Here is a 20,133-nt window from a genome sequence, read left to right as displayed (position 1 = left end):
TTAATCATTTCAGTTATAATAGTTATTACTTATTAGTTATTATAATACAAACTATTGTTTTGGTTCGTAAATCCCTTATAATAATATTGTATGTTATAAACAATAATCTCTATGTTAGAACCTATCACTAGCACGCCCCAACTGTTTTTTTTTGTCCCAGGGTACCCTAACCTATATATACCTACAATTTGGTGCAATCTTATTACATACGCGTACGCAGAATTCGTTTATAGGGGGGGGGTACCATTTACAAGCAAGCATAGTGTAGTGATCCTAGCATTCCTAGTCTAAATGTAATATTCTATAAAAGAAATCATTATACATGTTTTACTTGAGGAGTTAAGCCCCTTAACCTCCCCTCCCTCCGACGGTAAGCCTCTGCAATCTTGTCATATACCTATATTAGTATATACTACACATGTTATGTTTGCCAAGTATAAAAATTTTATTTTTGAAAAAAAATTCAGTAAATTAAAAAAAATTGCAAATAACAAGCGGGTATCGTTTTATTTAAATTTCAAATTTATAGGATAACAGCTCACTTCACTATCGAAAAATAGGTTTTGTATGTAAAGGGTAGACTTGCAAATCTCGAAAAATCTTTTGGTATAACATACATTTTGAAATTTTAGAGTGACACAAGATAGGTTGCTTGAAGTTCATACACTCAATTTTATTTTTCATGTAACTTATAAATAGCTAACTTTAAAATGTCCACGGTTAATTATACTTGTAAAATATTAATTATGATTTTAATTCACTATGCCAAAGGAGTAGGTCAATTATTTTACGTAAATCGACGCTCAATTCTCAAATGTATTGGACATTAACTACATTTGGAGTTAAAACAACTAACGATTATTATGTGTGTATACATTTTTACATTTCACTAAAATAATTTCCAAATTATCGTGATTTTACCAAATTGTGTTAAACTTAAAATGATTATGAAAAAAATTATCAGGATCTATAAAAATTAAAAAAAAATGTAGAATATTTCAAATATCAAAAAAATCAAAAAAAAAAAAATATAAATAAAATAACTTATATTTTAGTATAAACATTTTTTAACTGTATTGAGTATTGGATTATTGACATACATAATAATTTTAATAAAAGTGGAATATATCAAATTTCTCTGTTTAATATTTTTTGTTTTAAAATAAAATATCAAAAAATATTTGATGATAAATCCTTATTTTAAGTTTGAAATATCGTTAACAATTTTAACTTGAGGTTATACGGATAAAAAATAATTGTGTAATCACACATAACTTTTTTATGTTAAATTTCTTGTAAGCAAAAACATTAAAAATCGTTTATACTCGTATATGTCTATTTATAGTTAAAAAAATATATTTTGAAAATTTTAACGTATATATAAAATGCTAGAATAAACCTTTGATGAAAATTTCAAGAATCTATGGTTTTAAACTACATCATAAAAACTAAATTAGTTTCATAAAAATACGTTATTTTACGCTTTAATATTATAATAACTAAAATTATCGTAAGCAAAACTTGTAAAGAACCTTTTATTAAATTGTCTAACCTTAGCTATGATTATTAATATCCAAAATGTAATGCATTTTTAACAACAAAATGTTTTACACATTTTTACAATACTTCTTACTTGGTAGGTATATGTTCTATTAGAGCAATAACCAAATGAAGTTTTTTTTTTTTAAATTTTGACGTAGTTTTTATGCGTCCTATTAAAAATAAATGAGTAATTGCATTATGACATGTTTGGAGAATTATTGTCATCTTAACGATATTTTACTAATAATGACACACACACACACACACACACACACACATATACATATATATATATATATTAATTAATAACTACTCCATTCAAAATGTAAAAATAATAAATACCTGCATCATTATTATTAGCTCTTAAATATTTAAATTAAACTTCAGTTTAGTGGATAGAATCAATGTTTTACAACCATAGTTGAGTGATTACATGACTGAGGTCGGTGTACATGAAAACAGAATATTTTTGTCTAACAATTTGGGTGGCTAAAATGAGTGTACGTGTTGAACGTATCAATGTTGGTACAAGTACTTATTATAATAATTAAACAATAGATTATTTGTAACGTGAATCAGAAGATGAATAAAAATATATATTATATTATAATCAGAGATATAATAAGCTATTGATGTTTTATGTACTTATAAAGTGTAACTAGACGTTTAAGACAGAAAGATACGAGAAGATACAATTTTAATTATTTATCGAAAAATTATTGTGTATACAACTGTTATACATTTACAATGCCGGACTTCATAATAATTTTTTTAAATAACATTATCTTATCGAATTTTTTAAACTAATTTAAAATCAGTGTGTATTGAAGTGATTATACATTAATAACTACTGTGATTTTCTTGACATTGTTTTCTTTAATTTTTTTAAGTACCTAGGATATCTATTTAAAAATTGTTCGGAGTCCCCCTTCTCTGAAGTTTTTACATGTATAAATATTTTCAATAATTTATTGCATACATTTATTTACAAGTAATTGTTAACGACTGCAATTATGGTAATATTCGACAAATTTTGATACTTCATTATAATATACTATAGTAAGTATTTATATTTTTCATTAATTGTGTTATTTTAGTTACTAAATATTAATAAATTCGCCACCCACATTTCCATACCAAATAATATACCTGTGTCTTAGTTGTTGTGTAATTTAATTTACATTTTTACAATTTTTTTTTTTGTTTGTTTATAAACAATATAAATATAACAGGTATTTTCAATAATACTTAGTTTTTAATTATTTGAAAGTATTCTAAAATTTATTGGGTCTTTACTCTTCAGAGCCAATTTAGTTAGATTTTAGGTGAACTGAACATATTTTTAAATTTCATTTTTATTTTATCATCATGAACTGATAACTGATATTCACTGTTAAGTATTAAGTCCAAATTACGATACATTTACTACATTTTTAGACATGTATCTACCATTCTTAAATAGTTACTGTAAACTAATATAATAAAAATAAATGAGTACATATTAGAGTGTTATAATATCAAGCTGTTAAAATATATTCTTATTATGTTTCAGTGTATGAACCTACTTATATTTTTTTTTATACAAACGACAAGTTTCAAGTTTCAGCATACTTGGTTGCTTTATCAATGTCAAGATAGACTAAACATTTTGAAATTATATAACAACATACAACATTAGTTTTAAAGTAATTTATTAATAAATTAATATATTCGAAAAACAAACTTAGGTACAACACGATTATTGAAATTTTTCCTATATTGACTCAAAAAATTACAACAAGATTGTTCATAAATTGTATATGTGTATATTGTATATAAACTACATACAATTGGTAAATTAAAAAAATTAAATCGTTTTAATTTATATATAACTTTGTAGATTATTATTTAAAAATCAGTGAGATATTATTTATTTACTATAATATATTTTAAATCAGCTGAAAAATAAAAATGTTAGGTAGATACCAAATAATTTTTTGACCATGTTAAACGATGATAGTTATTTTATTGTCAGCCATAACTCTAACTCATAACTTCATAAGCCTGTAATATGGAAGGTTAATTGTAAATTAATAATGAGCTAATTCTGGAGTGAATATAAGAAAAATATAAGAAATACAACTAATTTTGAAATGTTTGTATTTTTATACAAAATTTCCTAACACATATTATTTTAATGTATTTTTATATGCAATAATATACTATCTATATATATTTTTTGGTGTGCAATTGTGTTGTTATTGTTATGATTTTCAAGTTAAATAAGGAAAAAGTTCGTAATTGTGCTGCTCTAATAGTATACAGGGTGATACCAAACATAATTATTCACTTTTTATTTTGAATAATGAAGTTATTTGAGTTATGCAATTTTCAAAATATACTTATAGACTACTTATATTTTAAAATTCTTGAGATTTTTTGTACTTTATTATGGAAGTCTTCTTTACAAATATAAACTTTTGTTTTTCAAATAAAAAGCCCTCTTTTTCATTGTAAATTACTTAGCAGAAAATTTTTTTTTTTTTAAGATGTTGATGAAACAAAACTAAAATTCGAGCGAATAAGTCTTGAGTTATTTTGTACACTAAGGAAAATAGGTCTATGATGAAGGATATGGACACCTAATTTAAAATTTTTAGATATTAATATTAATTTTTGGTCTATTAAAATTTTTAATTTATAAAAATACTTTATGTTTAATATTGATACTAGTTCCAATATTATATTATATATTTTATACTTGTGTACAACTATTTTTAACAATTAATTATTCTTAGCGTAAACATTTTAATAATTGAAAAACTACTCGTTCGAATTTTAAATTAGGTACACAGTTTATTAAATTAATGTACCTATACATATATAACAAATATTTAATTAATAATAATAAATAAGAATATATTATTTATTATTATAGGAAACAATAAGGCCGAACATGCTTCTTTAATCACTCTGTGCAGTAGTTTAGTTATATACGGAACGTTGTGTTTTCTATATTCACTATCATCACCTGACACCAGTAGGCAGTAGTAGTAAATCACTATTATCACTATACACAAATATGTAATTTTTTAAATCATATAAGTTAATCTCCAGCTTAAAATATACTTAATGACGATTAATAACGTCTTATGATTTAATTCTCACTAGTCTTTATAGTCTTTAGTCTTTACACACTCGTTAGAAAGTAATTAGTTGATTTATCCAGAAAGTGAAATATGCTTGTCAGAAATGGAATTTTAAAAATTAAAATTAAAAGATTTTTATACATACAAATATACCCATATTATACATATATTTATTATTTATAATATATATATATATATATATAGTTATAACTTGTATTATTATTTATTACGAATTTTACTAAAAATATATACAATACTATTATGAATTTATAGTAGTCACATAGTTTAATACTAAAAAGTTATAGAGTTATTATTTTTAGTATTTCATAGATAAAAATAAGATATTATTATGTGAAAATTTTACATTTCACCATTCTGGTCATTCCAGATGTTAAAATATCTTTGTATGTACTTATAGACAAATATATCGGTCAATATATTATATGTAGTATTGGCTTAGTTGTTTTTAAACATAAAACGGACACAGTCGTGGCGAAACGTGTGATTTACTTTATTCCTTAAAAACGTTTATCGTGAATTTATTCAGTGTATAATATACAATAGTGAATAGTATTAAATGCAATGAATGCAGATCACCGTATATTATCATGTATATATTAATTTAATGATAATAATTTGGTAATAATATATTTTGCAAATTTTAAAATTTACTAGATATTATTGTGATGTATTTTAGGTGCTGAAATAATTTGAAAAATTGGATATTAAAAATGGGTATGTATAATATTTTATTGTATCTGATAAAATATTTCTAGTGATACTAGTAGTATTATATTAATATAATAAATATTATTTAATTATTTATAAGGCATATTATTCATCAAAACTTTAAAAAAAAATTATTGTTTTATTTACACACCTATGTCATTCATAGGTAAATAAACGTGTACTTAAGTATTAGCATTGTATATTTTTATTTGAAGTACGGTAATCGTATTTACTTAACAATATTTTCCGGAGTATAACGTCAAATTCTCACAATCTCTCGCGTACTCGTATAATATACGTATACATATAAATTTAATCAGTTTAATCATAAAACATTTTCATAATATTGAATTTCAGTTTAAACTTATACCCTTCACACGTTTAAACTAATTTACTATTTTTATCATCCACACCATCATCGTCAACGGAACTTTTTTTCTACAGAAAATTTGCGATATAATTGCGATATTCTTACCCATGACTTAATTATTTATTATTTTTGATAACCAAATTATGTTATGTATTTTATTTTTATTGCAGTTACAGTGGAATTAGAAAATGGTAGCATTCAAGAAACGCCTACACCGAATAATAATTGTGTTTCAAATAAACAAAACGGTCACAATATAGAACTCAAGAAAGAAAATCAGATTCCTGGTTATTTGTCAATTTATACATTATTTCAAGTATTTTTTTTTTTTAATAATTACCGAAATATGATCAATTTGATGATATCCATTTTTATGTTACGTAGTAAAAATTAATAAATATATATATCCATTTTGATTTCAGTTAATCGGAATATTGCTTATATTATCCGTCTTTGTATGGCTTCAATTTTATCGCACTGGTTTTGGTTTTAGCGGAACAATAAAAATATGCAACTGGCATCCTTTATTAATGACAATCACATTTATTTATTTATTCGCAAATTGTAAGCATTTATTTCAAAATTGTTTATAAATATTAATTTATTGGAATTATCATATTTAAATAAGTTATAAATATATTATCAAACTCCTACCAAAATGATGTAGACATTATAATTTAACAGAATATGATAAAATATTATAAATTATATTAAATGCTTAATTTTAAATCGTATAAGATTAGTAAGAATAGTAATTTATAATTTCCGATTAAATATTTATATTGCAGTTAAAAGTATAATCTATAATATAGATTCTATATGTTATGACTTCAGACTTGAAATTTAATGTTTCGGTGTAAATATTTCTATCATTTAAAATTCTGAGTGGACTAATAAATGTATTGGTCTTGCAATGATTATTTTTCTCTAATGAAAAACCTTTTGAAATTAAAAGAAATGCTTTAATTTTTAAGATTAAGGGTGGTTCCTGAAGGTAACAAAATTGGCTAATTAACTAATTATAACCAACACAAAACACTAAGAAAAATATATTTTTTTAATTGTAATTTAAAAGGTTTGATATTTTTACCAATTTTTTTGCATCAATATTGTATATAAAAATGATATAATTTTGAATGTAATTTGGCTCTTCTAGAGCTATTTATAGACATTTGCAATCTTTAATTTAATTTCTATTTTATCAATCTTTATTTCTAAGTTGAAAAGATTAAATATAAAATGCAAGCTTTCAGATATGTTATCTTATAAACATTTCAACATATCAAACGATTTATTTTTTTAAACATTTTTGTTTATAATATTGACTTTAACAACATTAAAATTATTCAATAATTATAATTGAATAAAAGATACAATAATTGATAGTTAAACATTTATAATATTTTCAAATTGATACCTAAGGCTAAACAATTTAAAACAAGGTTCTTTAAATGTTGTTCTTCGAAGCAATTTAAAAATATCAACAACACTACTTGGGCACAATCCATTTTTTTTATTCATTTAACCATTTTAGTCATTTGGTTATAATTAAGAAAACATATAAATATAGGGACTTGAAACTTTATACTATTAGATACGTATAAAATAATACTATATTTCTATGTACTTAATTAATTTTTTAAATATTTAGACTAATTTTTTGCTATTTTTAAATTTTACTTTGAATTTATTCTACTACCGGTACGTAAATATTAACTTACAAATTAATAATAGATACAATATGTGTAATATTTTGAAAAAAAATATTTCAACTTTCCTTATTACTAATAATATATTAATATATTAAGTATAAAATATCTTTCAAACAAATCCGCAAACATATCGTCTCTGCTCAGAATTATTTTTCGTTTACATTAATTTATCGTTAAATCCAAATTTATCACATCCATAATGAATCACTGTAATAGTGACCTACTTAATGATGATGTATATTTAAAACATATTATATATCTACAGTAAAGCGAGTTACTAGATTTTTTGTTTTAATTTAATTGTTAAAAGTCATACACATTTTTTTACTAGTTATTCTCTAACGAAAAAATTAGTCATGTATCATACCATATAAAAATTACTATCTTATTAAAATAACTTTTTATCTTTAGGTTAATGGTAGAATATTAGATTATAATAAATTCAAATAAAACATAACACATGTATTTTTTCCAGCTATCCTTCATTTCAGAAATTTTCGAAATACTACAAAACAAAAATTAAAAATGCAGCATGCAACAATTCATAGCTGTATTATAATCTTCGGGGTACTTGGTTTATGGACTGGTTTAAATTCAAATTTAATTGCTAATCCACCTATTCCAAAATTTTACAGTTTGCATAGTTGGTTGGGAATTATTACTGTTATAATGTTTCTTTCTCAGGTAAGTTGATTGGAAATTATATTCTTTGGTTAAAAATTCTTAAACGTAAATAAATTAAAAGGGTACACATAACACACATATTATTAAACAAAATGCATTTAAAATTTAATATATTGTGCATTTATTTAATATATTTTATAGTTTACAAGTGGATTTATATCATTTCTCTACCCTGAAATAGCAATGAAATATAAAGAAGCTGTTATGCCTTATCACATTATATTTGGTATATTGACGTTTGCATTATCTATTGTAACTTCAGTATTGGGATTTAGTGAAAAAATCATGTTTGCTTTGTATGTATCTATTCACCATTAAAAAAAATATGCAAAGGAAGTTTTAAATATTAATATAATATAAACATTTTTTTTTATTATTTTAGGAACCAACAGCATGAACATATGCCGACGGAAGGACTGTTTTTAAATTGTGTAGGGATAGTACTAATTTTTTATGGTGCATTGGTCGTGTATATATTAACCAAACCTGAATATAAGAGATGTTCTAAACCAAATGACGGAGTGACACATAATGGGACTTTAAATTAATTTTAATTTTGTGATTTTATATTTAATTAATGTTAATGATGAACATATACTCACCAAAAAAAAAAGCCTGACAACGACAATATGTCACAAATTACTTATCGTTTGATTTTGTTTATATAAATGCAGATTAGTGGTGTGATTATAGCGATATGAAATTGAATATCAATTATTAATGTCGCATTGAAAATGTTTCCAAACGGAGTTCGACAAAGTCTATACTTACTGATAATTGTTTTAAAATTGTTTTAACAATTGTCGTGAGTAGTGTTTAATTTTTTAATGCTTATGGAAATATCTGAGAAAATTGATTTATTCAGACGTAATTTTAAACATAATAAAAAATTACTAATAACCGTTCAATATTTTTTAAGGAATGTTAAAAAGCTAGTTTTAATCTTAGCTGTGGCTAAGAATAGTATTTTTAATGAAATAATTCACAATTGATTTCAAGTTTAGTTACAAATTCTACTTTTTATTTTACTAAATTATGAATTTATTAAAACTATTATTCTAATAATATTATAAATAATAGTGTCCTTCTGTATCATTGAAATAATAAACGGTGTAATATTTTGTTATTTAATAAAGTAGGCGATGTAGGCATACAATGAAAGTTATAAGAAGTACCAAAATAATAAATAAATCTTTCAAAATATTTTATAATTGAGTTACCAATTATGAGTGGGTTTTGTTATGAAATTGAAAATTAAAAATATTAATCTGTGTGTTTGTAAACGTTTCGATTGACTAATTTTGTTGTAGGTAGTTCACACATCAGCAGGCACGTATCACACACGCTGGTTTACATTAAATGTACTACCGTGTTTGACGTTATGTCAGTTTAAATTGTTTAAAAAAATAAAAAATTTGATCAGGACAATAATCAATAAGAATTTGATATTATTACTAATATGGTACTGTAATAATGTTTGTATTTACTATTTACATTAAGTTATTTGTCGTGTTTAAACATTATTAAGAATTAATTTTATCATACTTATCGACAGAGTAGCCGAGCTAGACCGATCGAATTCTATAAAATATGATAGATTGTTCCCAAACACTGCTTGATGACGAACCGTAGTGTGTGTGAAAAACATACACATACATTTATGTGAAGGGACATCGGTTATTACTATTAAGTGCTCTGTGTTGCGTTGCTTGGCAACCGTTTTGTTGTAGGCGTTATGTGGACGAGATTCGGGTTGCAGGTATAATATGGTATAGGCCTCAAACTTATTCGGAGTTCTCTGTACGTGAATAATAGTCGTGTATTGCGACATCCATGAAAATAGTATTATCGACCACACGTCGCTATAATGTCGTATTAGTTATAACTTATACCTATTATTAATTAATTTATGTGCTCTGCTATTATTGGCAGCGGCTTGATGTTTACGATACATTTTTATTGATAGTGAGTTTGGTTAATATGTCCAATTTTAAAAAGAAATCAAAGGCCAATAAGCACATTGTGACGTCCACTGGACTATCGTTGCAAGGCTCTCAAGTACGTACTGCAGTTTAATAATATAATAGATATATATTTTAAATATACGAAAATAGATAAAGTCGTTAATGGTTTATTTATTTATAAATTTATAATTATCTATTTTAACGGGTTAAGACTTTTGAAATATTACGCAATCATAGACATATTAATTGACAATAAATACAATAAAAAAACTAAAAAAAAAGATATTACAGTTATTAAAAATTAAATTATAAAAGTGTGGGATTCACGTTGTCGGTAATAGAGACATAATAAAATTATATAATAAAGTGTCTGTCTAAGTGATTCATAAAACTACATTTTAAAACAACGATTTAGAAGATCGGGTGTATTACTGCTATGGAACGGAAAGTTAATGAAACTTAGGAAAGTTAAAATAAAACTTGATTAACACAACAGGTAAGTCAATTCCATTTGACAACGGCGCTTAAACATTTTAATACTATAAGTTATAAGTTATAAGTGCCCGTCTAAAATTTAAAACCAAGATTCGTAACGGCCAACGAGTGCACAATAAATTATGAAGCCATGATAATTACATAGATCAAAACCACTAAACTTTAAAAACGTTTGTTGAACTCGCTCAAATTGGAGGACTCATCATCAACAGTTTGAGAACCCCATACATAGAAAATATGCTTCAAACGAAAGTCAGGACAATGAAGCTTGTTAAATAATGGTATAACTTTTTTTTATAAACAAAGATTAGACTGACGATATTTTTATAAATACACATTTATAATATGTTTTACATTCCTACAGTGTAATAGCTTAAAAAATTATGATGAAAATGCTTGTAATATTATTATTTTTTTTATTCCGATTTCACTATAACAGAAATAGACAAATACCAAATAACATATAGTTTATTGTCTGCTTTCTTTCAAGCATATTATTATACTACACGCACCCTAGGATTTTATTAACTCGTATATAAAAAAAATAAAGTATTTTTGTATTTATCGTAGTGTTGAGTAAAATAAACGAACCCATATTTGGCTTAAAATAAATACAATTTAATCAATACGTATCATACAGTGGTTAGGGAAAGACATATTAAAACATTGTATTATATCATAGTACCATAAAAAATATTTCGTTTTCTCGGAAAAGAGATGTGGACCATCTTTAAATTACTTATGTCATTATATGCTACTGATTCTTATAACAATATAATTAAAACACGACAGAGCCCAATAATTTATTGTTCTATAATATCTAATTATTATTTTTTAATAACATATTTTTTGTTACTGAAAATATTGTACTAGATATCTTAAATAATTTATTCAATTTTATAACTATATTTGATTCACGATAAAATACATAAATACTCCTACATTTTTCATTATTCACCATTGCAAGAGGCATTCTTAACCATCCTTAAACAATAGAAAAAGCACTCGCGGAGCAAAGCACTAATCTGTGGCTTTTCAAAATCATAAGTATCAATATCAGCATTTGAAAATAAGATGACAGTGATGACACCAGACACATTATGTAAATAACTTAAAAAAGTATAATAAAATAAATAATGTATGTCAATGTAAACCTTGCATTGTAATTCCACTATAAAACTATACACAGTTAAGCAAATAATTAACATTAATTAATGTCAATATGGCTAGCTTATGACATAACTGCAGTTAAAACGTGTATTTTTAATAATAATAATAATACAAAAATATACCTATATCGGGCTATATACATAAATATATTCGAACTATTTTGTTAACATTTTTGATAAATGTAGACAATATTAGTTACTATAAAACTATTGAGTATCCGTCAAATGTTGTTTATAATAAAAATAAATAAATAAAGATACATGTTCTGTAAATAATAACGATTATATAATATTTTTCAAGTATGTACAAAATAATTAATGATAATACGAGTACTGTATGTCTATATGGTGTATACAATAAGCGGTGTACCTATAGTGTCTATAATAATATAGAATTATATAGACACTATCATAGGCAATTCATAGCGCTATATACGTATGTACTTAACTAAATTAATTTAAAAGCTTAACCTAAATAAACTAATACTTCAATAGATTTAAAAAGCGTATGTATTTTTAGTAAGATTTAATTTTATAGAAACCATGACATTTTCACATCCATAAACTTTTCTATCCATCAAAGTTGTTGATTTATAAATTATTTTCTCTATCCTGTAATATTATTGAATTGTTTGTGCGTGTACCTACTTTGCTAGTCACGCGATATCTTAAATTTGAATGAATATTAATTTATGCAACAACCGTGTATGTGTGCGAATGGAGTTTTCACTAGACATTGTGCGTACTTGTATAAGTAATATCAATAAGAAACTTTGTATAACTATTAACTACTGATAACTGGGAATTGTTGTGGGTAAATGGATTTTGTCATTTAATAATTATTATAAGACAATATTAATTTATGATATAAAAATATGTTTTTATAATTTATAATGTACATAATAATATATACCTACTTAAATTATGTACATACCTTCTGATATTGATAACGAGTGAAAACATAAAATTTGATCAGTATTTTTTTTTTGTTTTGGCTATAATTTTAAAATACGTGATAATTTATTTCATAACAAAATGTTTATGGTTTTTGTATTACTATTTACTATAGAATGATATAATATCCACATTAATTAATATATTTATAATATATATATATAATTAAATACTTATAATTTGAAGTTTGTTATAATAAAATAATATATTGTTATAAATGTCTATACTATATTGCAAATATTTATGTATTATATATATTATTTTCTTCAGATTAATCTCTCAACACGCTTATCGAATTTGAACATATCAAATCCTTTGCATTATTTGTATAACGAAAACGTTGATACGCCATCGCGCGGAAGACCGATGTCTGCACTTACACTGAGTGCTACAAATCAGGTTTAATGATTAGATGAAAAATGATGTTCAAATTATTCTTAAAAAAAAAATGATTTTCAAATTTAATTTTTATATTTTTTAGGATTCACCACGAAGGTTAAGATTAGTTAAACGTCCACAGTCTGCAGATACAATAAATAAGATTAACAAAAGTCGACACATTTCATTTGATTTCAATGATCAACAGACCGACACGAGTAAATATATATATATTATATATAGGGCTGGGATTTCGATGCACTTTGCATTGTTTTTCAAAGCTTACTGTGCAATGCTCATCTTGTCACAAATTTGTAAAAACTTATAATATAATTTATATATATACATAAATGTACTTATCTAAATACATTTTTAACGAGTTTTTAATTGAACAAATTCGATATTTATTTTAATGAAACGCAATCAAACTTAAAGACGATTAGGTATGTGATAAAGACAATTATTACACAGTAGAAAATATTGATAATATATTATATTGATTTAAATCACGTTTAGAATTACTTATTATTACGCCTTAAAAATTAAAGAAAAATACGAAGATATTATTATTTGATTCATTATTATCAAATGGTACAATTTATTTTAATATATATCTTCTAAACCAATAAAATAATAATAGCAAAAATTCTAGCCTATAAGTTATAATACCGTCATAACAGTATAATCTGGTTCATCACGCGATTCAGCGTGTTTCTTTGTGTACGTATAAAAATCTTTGCAATTTATACATTTACATTTCCAAAGTTTTTATGTGTTCATAATTCATACACAATACACATGCCACAACGTTATATGTGCATGCCGAATAACAAACAAATACATATATATATATATGTATACTGGTGTAATAAATGTTAATTAATTAAGTACCAGTAAGTAGTAGGCACTCGCTACTAATTAATAATTATTAATCAATCACAGCTGCCAACAGTTATTTATTGAAAATCACGAATGTGTACTTTGGTACGGACTGTGATGTACTGCAATAGCGTTATTATACTTTTATTGAAAATAATTTATACTATTTTAGTATTAATTATTTATAATAAATTGTGATGGTGCTCATACACTCTTAAAGACCATATTGTACACACATTTTACCTAAGTTATCGTTCACCATATTATGTCCCGAATACAACTCATATTATAGGAGAATATCGATTAAATGCTGTGTTTCTCGGTGTGCTGGGATCATCGTGAAAGCTGAAAAACCAAACGAATTTAAAATTTGTATTAATTTAACGCAGATGTCGGAAATCGCACAGATCGGCCGGAAAACGCTTTTGACGAATCAGACGGTGCCGAAATGTCGTCGTCCAGCGACGGTCGTTCGACCCCCGTTCCCCCAAACGACGGCAGCGCGGGTGGCGGCGGTGGCGACGATGGCGATGGACAACCGGCGCTCGAACCAGGCTTGACTTCCAAGCCACCTATACCACCCGGTGGTGCAGACGCGCGCGTACCGGAAACGTTCGGCCGCGTGGCAAACGTTTCCGCGGCGACGTTCGACGACGCGGTGGAGCTCAAGTTCCAGCGCTGGTTCCCGAACTCAGTACCTGTTCTGGTTCCCGTACCGACGCCCGTCACGGACGTATACGTAGAAAACGTGGTCAGCGTCAAGGAGGACCGGGTCGTAGCGCACGCGAAGAGTGGTCGCGGTCAGCTGGACGAAGAACACCTTTACTCGAACTTGAGCGCGGCCATCGGTGGCGCGAGCGACAGATTCGGTGGCTCGGTGTCCGTCGATCTGTCCGGAGCGCTTCGGGGCGCCAACGCGGATGGCGGCGAACGAAGCCGAACGCGGTCCATCGTAAAGCCGAAGAACAAGTTAAAGAAGAAGATCGCACCGGTGGCGGCGGCGGTGGTCAGCCATAGACCTAAAAACACGAGGGATGCGGTAAAATCGAAGTCGGTCGTGGCCGCAGCAGTACAGCCGGTCGAAGCGTTGCCGACGCGGAATGAGCAACTTCCGGAAAGACAGCCGGAAACGAAGAGAGACCGTCCGAAAAACGCCGACCGTTCGCCGGTGCAGGATTACGTGAGGGAAGACGTGGTCTCGTGGATGTCCAGTCACCTGCAGAGACCGTCCACACCCGACTTCGACGGCGGTACACTCGTGAGTATTCCCGGTGACCGGTATTCGCACCGCAGTTTGTTATTTTTAGAAACCAGAGTAAACTTTAATGTAATGTTCGTGTTTAAAGGACGCGTTTTCCGAAGAAAAACACAAGACGTCAACGTACGACGAGATCGTTAATATTCTTAAAGAACTCGAGTCCGAAAATAACGATATCGGTAGTTAGTTTATAGAATTCACTTACCTCAAATTGTTTTTGTTATCGCCACATACTATCACGTATTATAATACTTAATTATTATCTACACATACATTTATATATATTTTATATTTGTTTTATAATGATGTATACTGATTTATTGTAGACATGAATGTCAGGAAAAGTGGTGTTACAGATAATAATAAACATCAAACATTAGTACCAGAATCTTCGTCTAGTTCAAAGTTAATATCACTTGGAAATCATTATAAATTTTTGTTTTTTTTTTTTTTTATGACACTTCTAATGTGGACTTTTTAAATAATTTTTCTTATTTTTATATTTAATGCATTTTTTCAAAGGGCATTATGGTCATTTCTGGACGAGGTAGAGAAAAATTCAAATTGTCCATCTACTCCCAAATCACCTAAACACAAATCGCCCGTAAACTTGCCAAACACACCACCACCATCGTAAGTTCATTTTGTGATCGCCTATTGTATGATATACAATATTTTTGTGTATAGGCCAGGTAAAAGAGTTATAGATGTAAAAAAGGGAAACCTTCAACAAGTTATGGATCTCGACAAAGCAGAATTGGCTCAAAAAGTAGCCATGCTACAAATTCAATTATCAGAAAAAGAAGATATAACTGAAAAATTGAAAATTAATATATCTGAACTACAAGCGGAGCACGCTAAAACTAAATCTGAATATGAATCCACTGTGATGAGACACCAAAAATTCATCGATAAAGTAAATAATATTAAAATATTGTGTGTACAAATTACATTAAAAATTATATTCGCTTAGTTATTGAACGAGAAAAAACAACTTAGTGAAAGTTGTTCTTTGACTGTAAAGGAACTGACCAAAAAAATGAACGATGCACTATCGAGTCAAGAAGAGCGACATAAAGTTGAATTGAAAAAGGCTATCGACAAACAGACAGCATCTGAGAAAATAAAAAAAGATCGATGGGTTGATCTTAAGACAAAAAAAATTAAAGTAAATATAAATTTTATCTTATTATTTATATACTGTTTAAAGGTAACAACTTTTATAAATACAGGAGATGACGATTAAAGGCATTGAACCTGAACTTAATAGGATGTCCGTAGCGTATCAAGAAGAATTGTCAGAACTTCGAAGAATTCATCAATCACAAATTGAAGAAATCGAAGCAACATGGCATCGGAGAATGGCTACTATGAGGGATAAAATGGACGCAGAACGAGAACAAGCAATTGTGACAGAAAGAGAAAATTCAAGAAATCGGTACTTATGTTTTAATTTTTATTATATGAATCACTATTAGGTGTCTTTTTGTGTATTTTTATATATAGTGTTATTATTATATTATTAATTTATAAATCTTAAACCAACGATTTTATAGTGAATAATTATAATAATATAATAATATAATATAATATAATATTATTATTATAATAATTATTTACAAAATAAAGTTTCTAATAAATTAAAACACAACCATAAGTTATTTAATGAAATAAGTGTTTATACTTATTTTTATGTTTTTTAAAATTAAAATAGAAAAAAATAGTCCTTTGATCTTTATTTAAATAATAATATTAAATTTTCTGATATTATGTGATATTTTTATTTAAAATTAACAAACTATTATCTATAATTAGCTTGGAAATGGAAATTGCTGAGCTTGAAAAGAGTTATCAAGATCAACGGAAACGACTATTAGGTGAAATTCACGGGGAAAGATTACGTCAAGAAAGAGAAAATGAAGTGACACTGATGGAAAAACAAAAAGCCCTCGAACAAAAGTTTGAAAAATTAGTATTAGAGATCCAGGAAAAAATTAATAAAAAGGAGCAAGAGTTCCAGGTAGGTAACTTTAAGAATGATAATAAGTTAAAAATAAAACCTATTGTTTTTAAGAATAATAAAAATATATTACAAAACAGAACAGAGAGTAGACATTGAATTTTAGTGGGATTTATCTTTAATTTGCCATTTTCAATAAAGTGTAGGTAAAGTGTTATTTAAATTATATAGAATAATTAATAATTATTAATTATTGTATACAAAATATATTAATAAACACAAATAATATTTACTTAAAAAGAATAAAAAATGTTTATGTGTATACTGTATACTGTATAAGTAAATGTTAACGGGTACTGCAAGGTTAAATTCTGATTATAAAAAAATAAAGCGAGTTCCTATTGAATATTTTCAATAATATAAATTATAATATTCAAAGGTAAGTAATTCAAAAATAATAAATGGCTTAAATTGTATTAAAATTTAAAGGTTTATCGCTAACATAAAAATATATAAAATCTTTTAAAACAAAATTAATCTAATATATATATATATATATATATAAATGAAATTTGGAATATTTTACTAAAAATACGACCTGTTTTCAGAACGAGTTGAAAACAATTCGAGAAACTTGTGAAACAGAAAAGACTAAATGGATACAACATCAAACAGCTGTATTAGCAGATAAAGAAAGTAATATCAAAGAAATGTGCAAAAAAGAACGAGACAAACATATTGAATTGGTTGTTCAAAAATTAGAGAACGAAGCTTCTGAAAGAGAAAAAAGTTCAGAAATGAAAATTAAGTAATAATTTATACAATTGATTAAATTATTAACGAGTTAATTAAATTCTTGCTTATAATAATTGTATATTTTATAATATTTTTATAGCCTGTTAAGATTTAAGTGCGTTAGTAAAATATATACTTAAAAATAGATTTGATAAAAAAATTTAATTGATTTTCTGATTGTAGACGAATAAAATCTGAGTACGAGGCTGACATTCGTGAACTAGAAAATACCATATCTGGTCATCGTATGAAATTAAACGAAGCTCGTACCAAAGCACAAGAGTACGAAGATAAAATAGCAGATCTCACTAGTGAATTGAATAAGTGTAATATTGAACAAATACGATTACAAGAGGTATTTTATTAATTATACTAGATTTTGACATGAAAACGGTACTCATGATAATTTTTTTGCAGTTGGTTTCCAAACTAAAAAATGACCTTGCTGAAAAAGGAAATACTATAAAAAACGAAGCTGTCACTAAGATTGGAATATTACAAACAGAATTAATTCAATCAAAACTGAGTTTCGAAACTAAAATAAAAACTATTGAAAATGAAAAAGAAAGAGAAATAAATCACGTTTACGTTCGGTATAAGTTTTCAATTAAATGCATATACCAACTTGTTCATTCGTTTGTTATTATTCCAGGGTAAAAGAAGCAATTAAACGAAAAGATGAAACAATTCAGACATTAAAAAGTGAACGAAATGCTGCCTTGGATCAGTGCAGTAACATGGAAAGACTTTTGGATCGACAGAGAAAAGAACTTTTGAAGCTCAAATAATTTAATTATTGCTTACATTGAACAAACTTCTCATTTTTTTTTTTTTAAATAGTTACACAGATTATTTTAGGAAAATGTAGAATAATGTTATCAAATTAGAATTCTCTGTTATAGCCTATAGTTATTGTAATCTATGTAATAAACACAAATTTTGCTGTATCATCATGTTATTTATAATAATAATTAATACTAGTTTTTACTATTAACTTACCTATACTCGAATATTAAAGAAACTTTTGGTACATGTTTTTGGAAGTAACAAGTCAAGTACGCGTTAGTTTATACGATATTTTTTTAATTAAAGTTAATTACAGTTTGTTCTTAATATTATTGATTCTTAAACATATAGATCAATACATAATACATATCATTATATTTAATTATGAATATGTGACATTTAAAAATTTGTTATAAATAAAATGCAATAAAAATATTTTAATAATTTGTCGTTTGGTTAGGAAAACTACCTACCTATATTACAATTACACTGATGTGGCGGTTCAGTATCGTAGCCAGAAATATATTATTTTTATGGATCTGATTTAACACCATAAATTGTATTATTGCATATTTAGGTAACAAATAATATAGTAAATTTAATTTAAATATATCATAAAAAAAACAAAATTTTAACTTAAAAGCCTTTAAGTAAGTGCAGTAATAATTTTATTATTAAAAATATTATAATATTAACTCTGCAATTTTTATTTGACTGGCATAATAAAAAATTAATTTAAATTCAACTTAATTTATTAAACTTTTCAAGACTCTAGTCTGTTGCTAGCGTATAATGTTAATATTAGTTATTACTTATTAGTTATTATAATCTAAATAACTAATAACCAAAACAAAAACAGTCGTAGATTATTTTATTTAAATATAAAATATAAATGGATAAATAGTATTATAGTGAAATGATATAATTTTATTTATATTAGATTATTATTTAATAATATTGAATATATGCTATTCAAAGTTTATTATTTTTTTTCATAAGCATTAATCCTATTTTATTGATATTTTATAGTATAATTCATAGTTCATATTATAAAATGTGTGATAAGTTGATAAGTGTGGTATTGAGCATTGATTCCTTTTAGGAAGTGCAGAATTTTTCTATAATTTTCACTTTGTCAGGGTTATCAGCTTGTATTTTTAGGTGATTTGAGGAAGATTTGTAAGAGAAACTATTTGGACTGATTTGTTCGATAAAACTGTTTCTCTGCACTTATAATTATAAAAAGTCAATGACGCCCTTAATAAATATAGGTGGAAATAATATTGTCGTTGATGTATGATTGGTAGTGTGTATTTGCGCCTGAATTTGT

General features: G+C 26.1%; 2 protein-coding genes across 4 annotated transcripts; both read left to right on the top strand.

Moving 5' to 3' along the window:
- Positions 1 to 2,477: 2,477 nt before the first annotated feature.
- LOC132930490 (transmembrane ascorbate-dependent reductase CYB561-like) lies at positions 2,478 to 9,073 on the top strand. Of its 3 annotated transcripts, XM_060996398.1 has the most exons (8): positions 2,478 to 2,601; positions 3,095 to 3,227; positions 5,368 to 5,405; positions 5,940 to 6,085; positions 6,192 to 6,333; positions 7,957 to 8,165; positions 8,307 to 8,461; positions 8,548 to 9,073. In XM_060996398.1, exons 3-8 carry the CDS (start codon positions 5,402 to 5,404, stop codon positions 8,711 to 8,713), a joined length of 822 nt encoding a protein of 273 aa, XP_060852381.1. In that variant the 5' UTR covers positions 2,478 to 2,601; positions 3,095 to 3,227; positions 5,368 to 5,401; the 3' UTR covers positions 8,714 to 9,073. The 3 variants fall into 3 exon arrangements, with proteins under 3 accessions (XP_060852381.1, XP_060852380.1, XP_060852382.1); XM_060996397.1 differs by lacking the exon at positions 3,095 to 3,227 and having other exon boundaries at positions 2,495 to 2,601; XM_060996399.1 differs by lacking the exons at positions 2,478 to 2,601; positions 3,095 to 3,227 and adding an exon at positions 5,144 to 5,280.
- Positions 9,074 to 9,168: 95 nt separating this feature from the next.
- On the top strand, positions 9,169 to 18,964 carry LOC132930489 (centrosomal protein of 131 kDa). Its single transcript, XM_060996396.1, is given in 16 exon segments — positions 9,169 to 10,223; positions 13,018 to 13,146; positions 13,229 to 13,343; positions 14,394 to 15,262; positions 15,351 to 15,441; positions 15,589 to 15,667; positions 15,785 to 15,895; positions 15,950 to 16,178; positions 16,236 to 16,430; positions 16,495 to 16,700; positions 17,078 to 17,282; positions 17,831 to 18,030; positions 18,201 to 18,372; positions 18,435 to 18,610; positions 18,670 to 18,752; positions 18,755 to 18,964. Coding segments are annotated over 16 exon segments (2,994 nt in total). The 5' UTR covers positions 9,169 to 10,145; the 3' UTR covers positions 18,811 to 18,964.
- The last annotated feature ends 1,169 nt before the right edge of the window (positions 18,965 to 20,133 follow it).

Source organism: Rhopalosiphum padi, chromosome 4 (genome assembly GCF_020882245.1).
Source record: "Rhopalosiphum padi isolate XX-2018 chromosome 4, ASM2088224v1, whole genome shotgun sequence".
Taxonomy (NCBI): Eukaryota; Metazoa; Arthropoda; class Insecta; order Hemiptera; family Aphididae; genus Rhopalosiphum; species Rhopalosiphum padi.
Note: the sequence above shows the minus strand (reverse complement) of the source record. Positions and strands in the feature narration are given on the sequence as shown.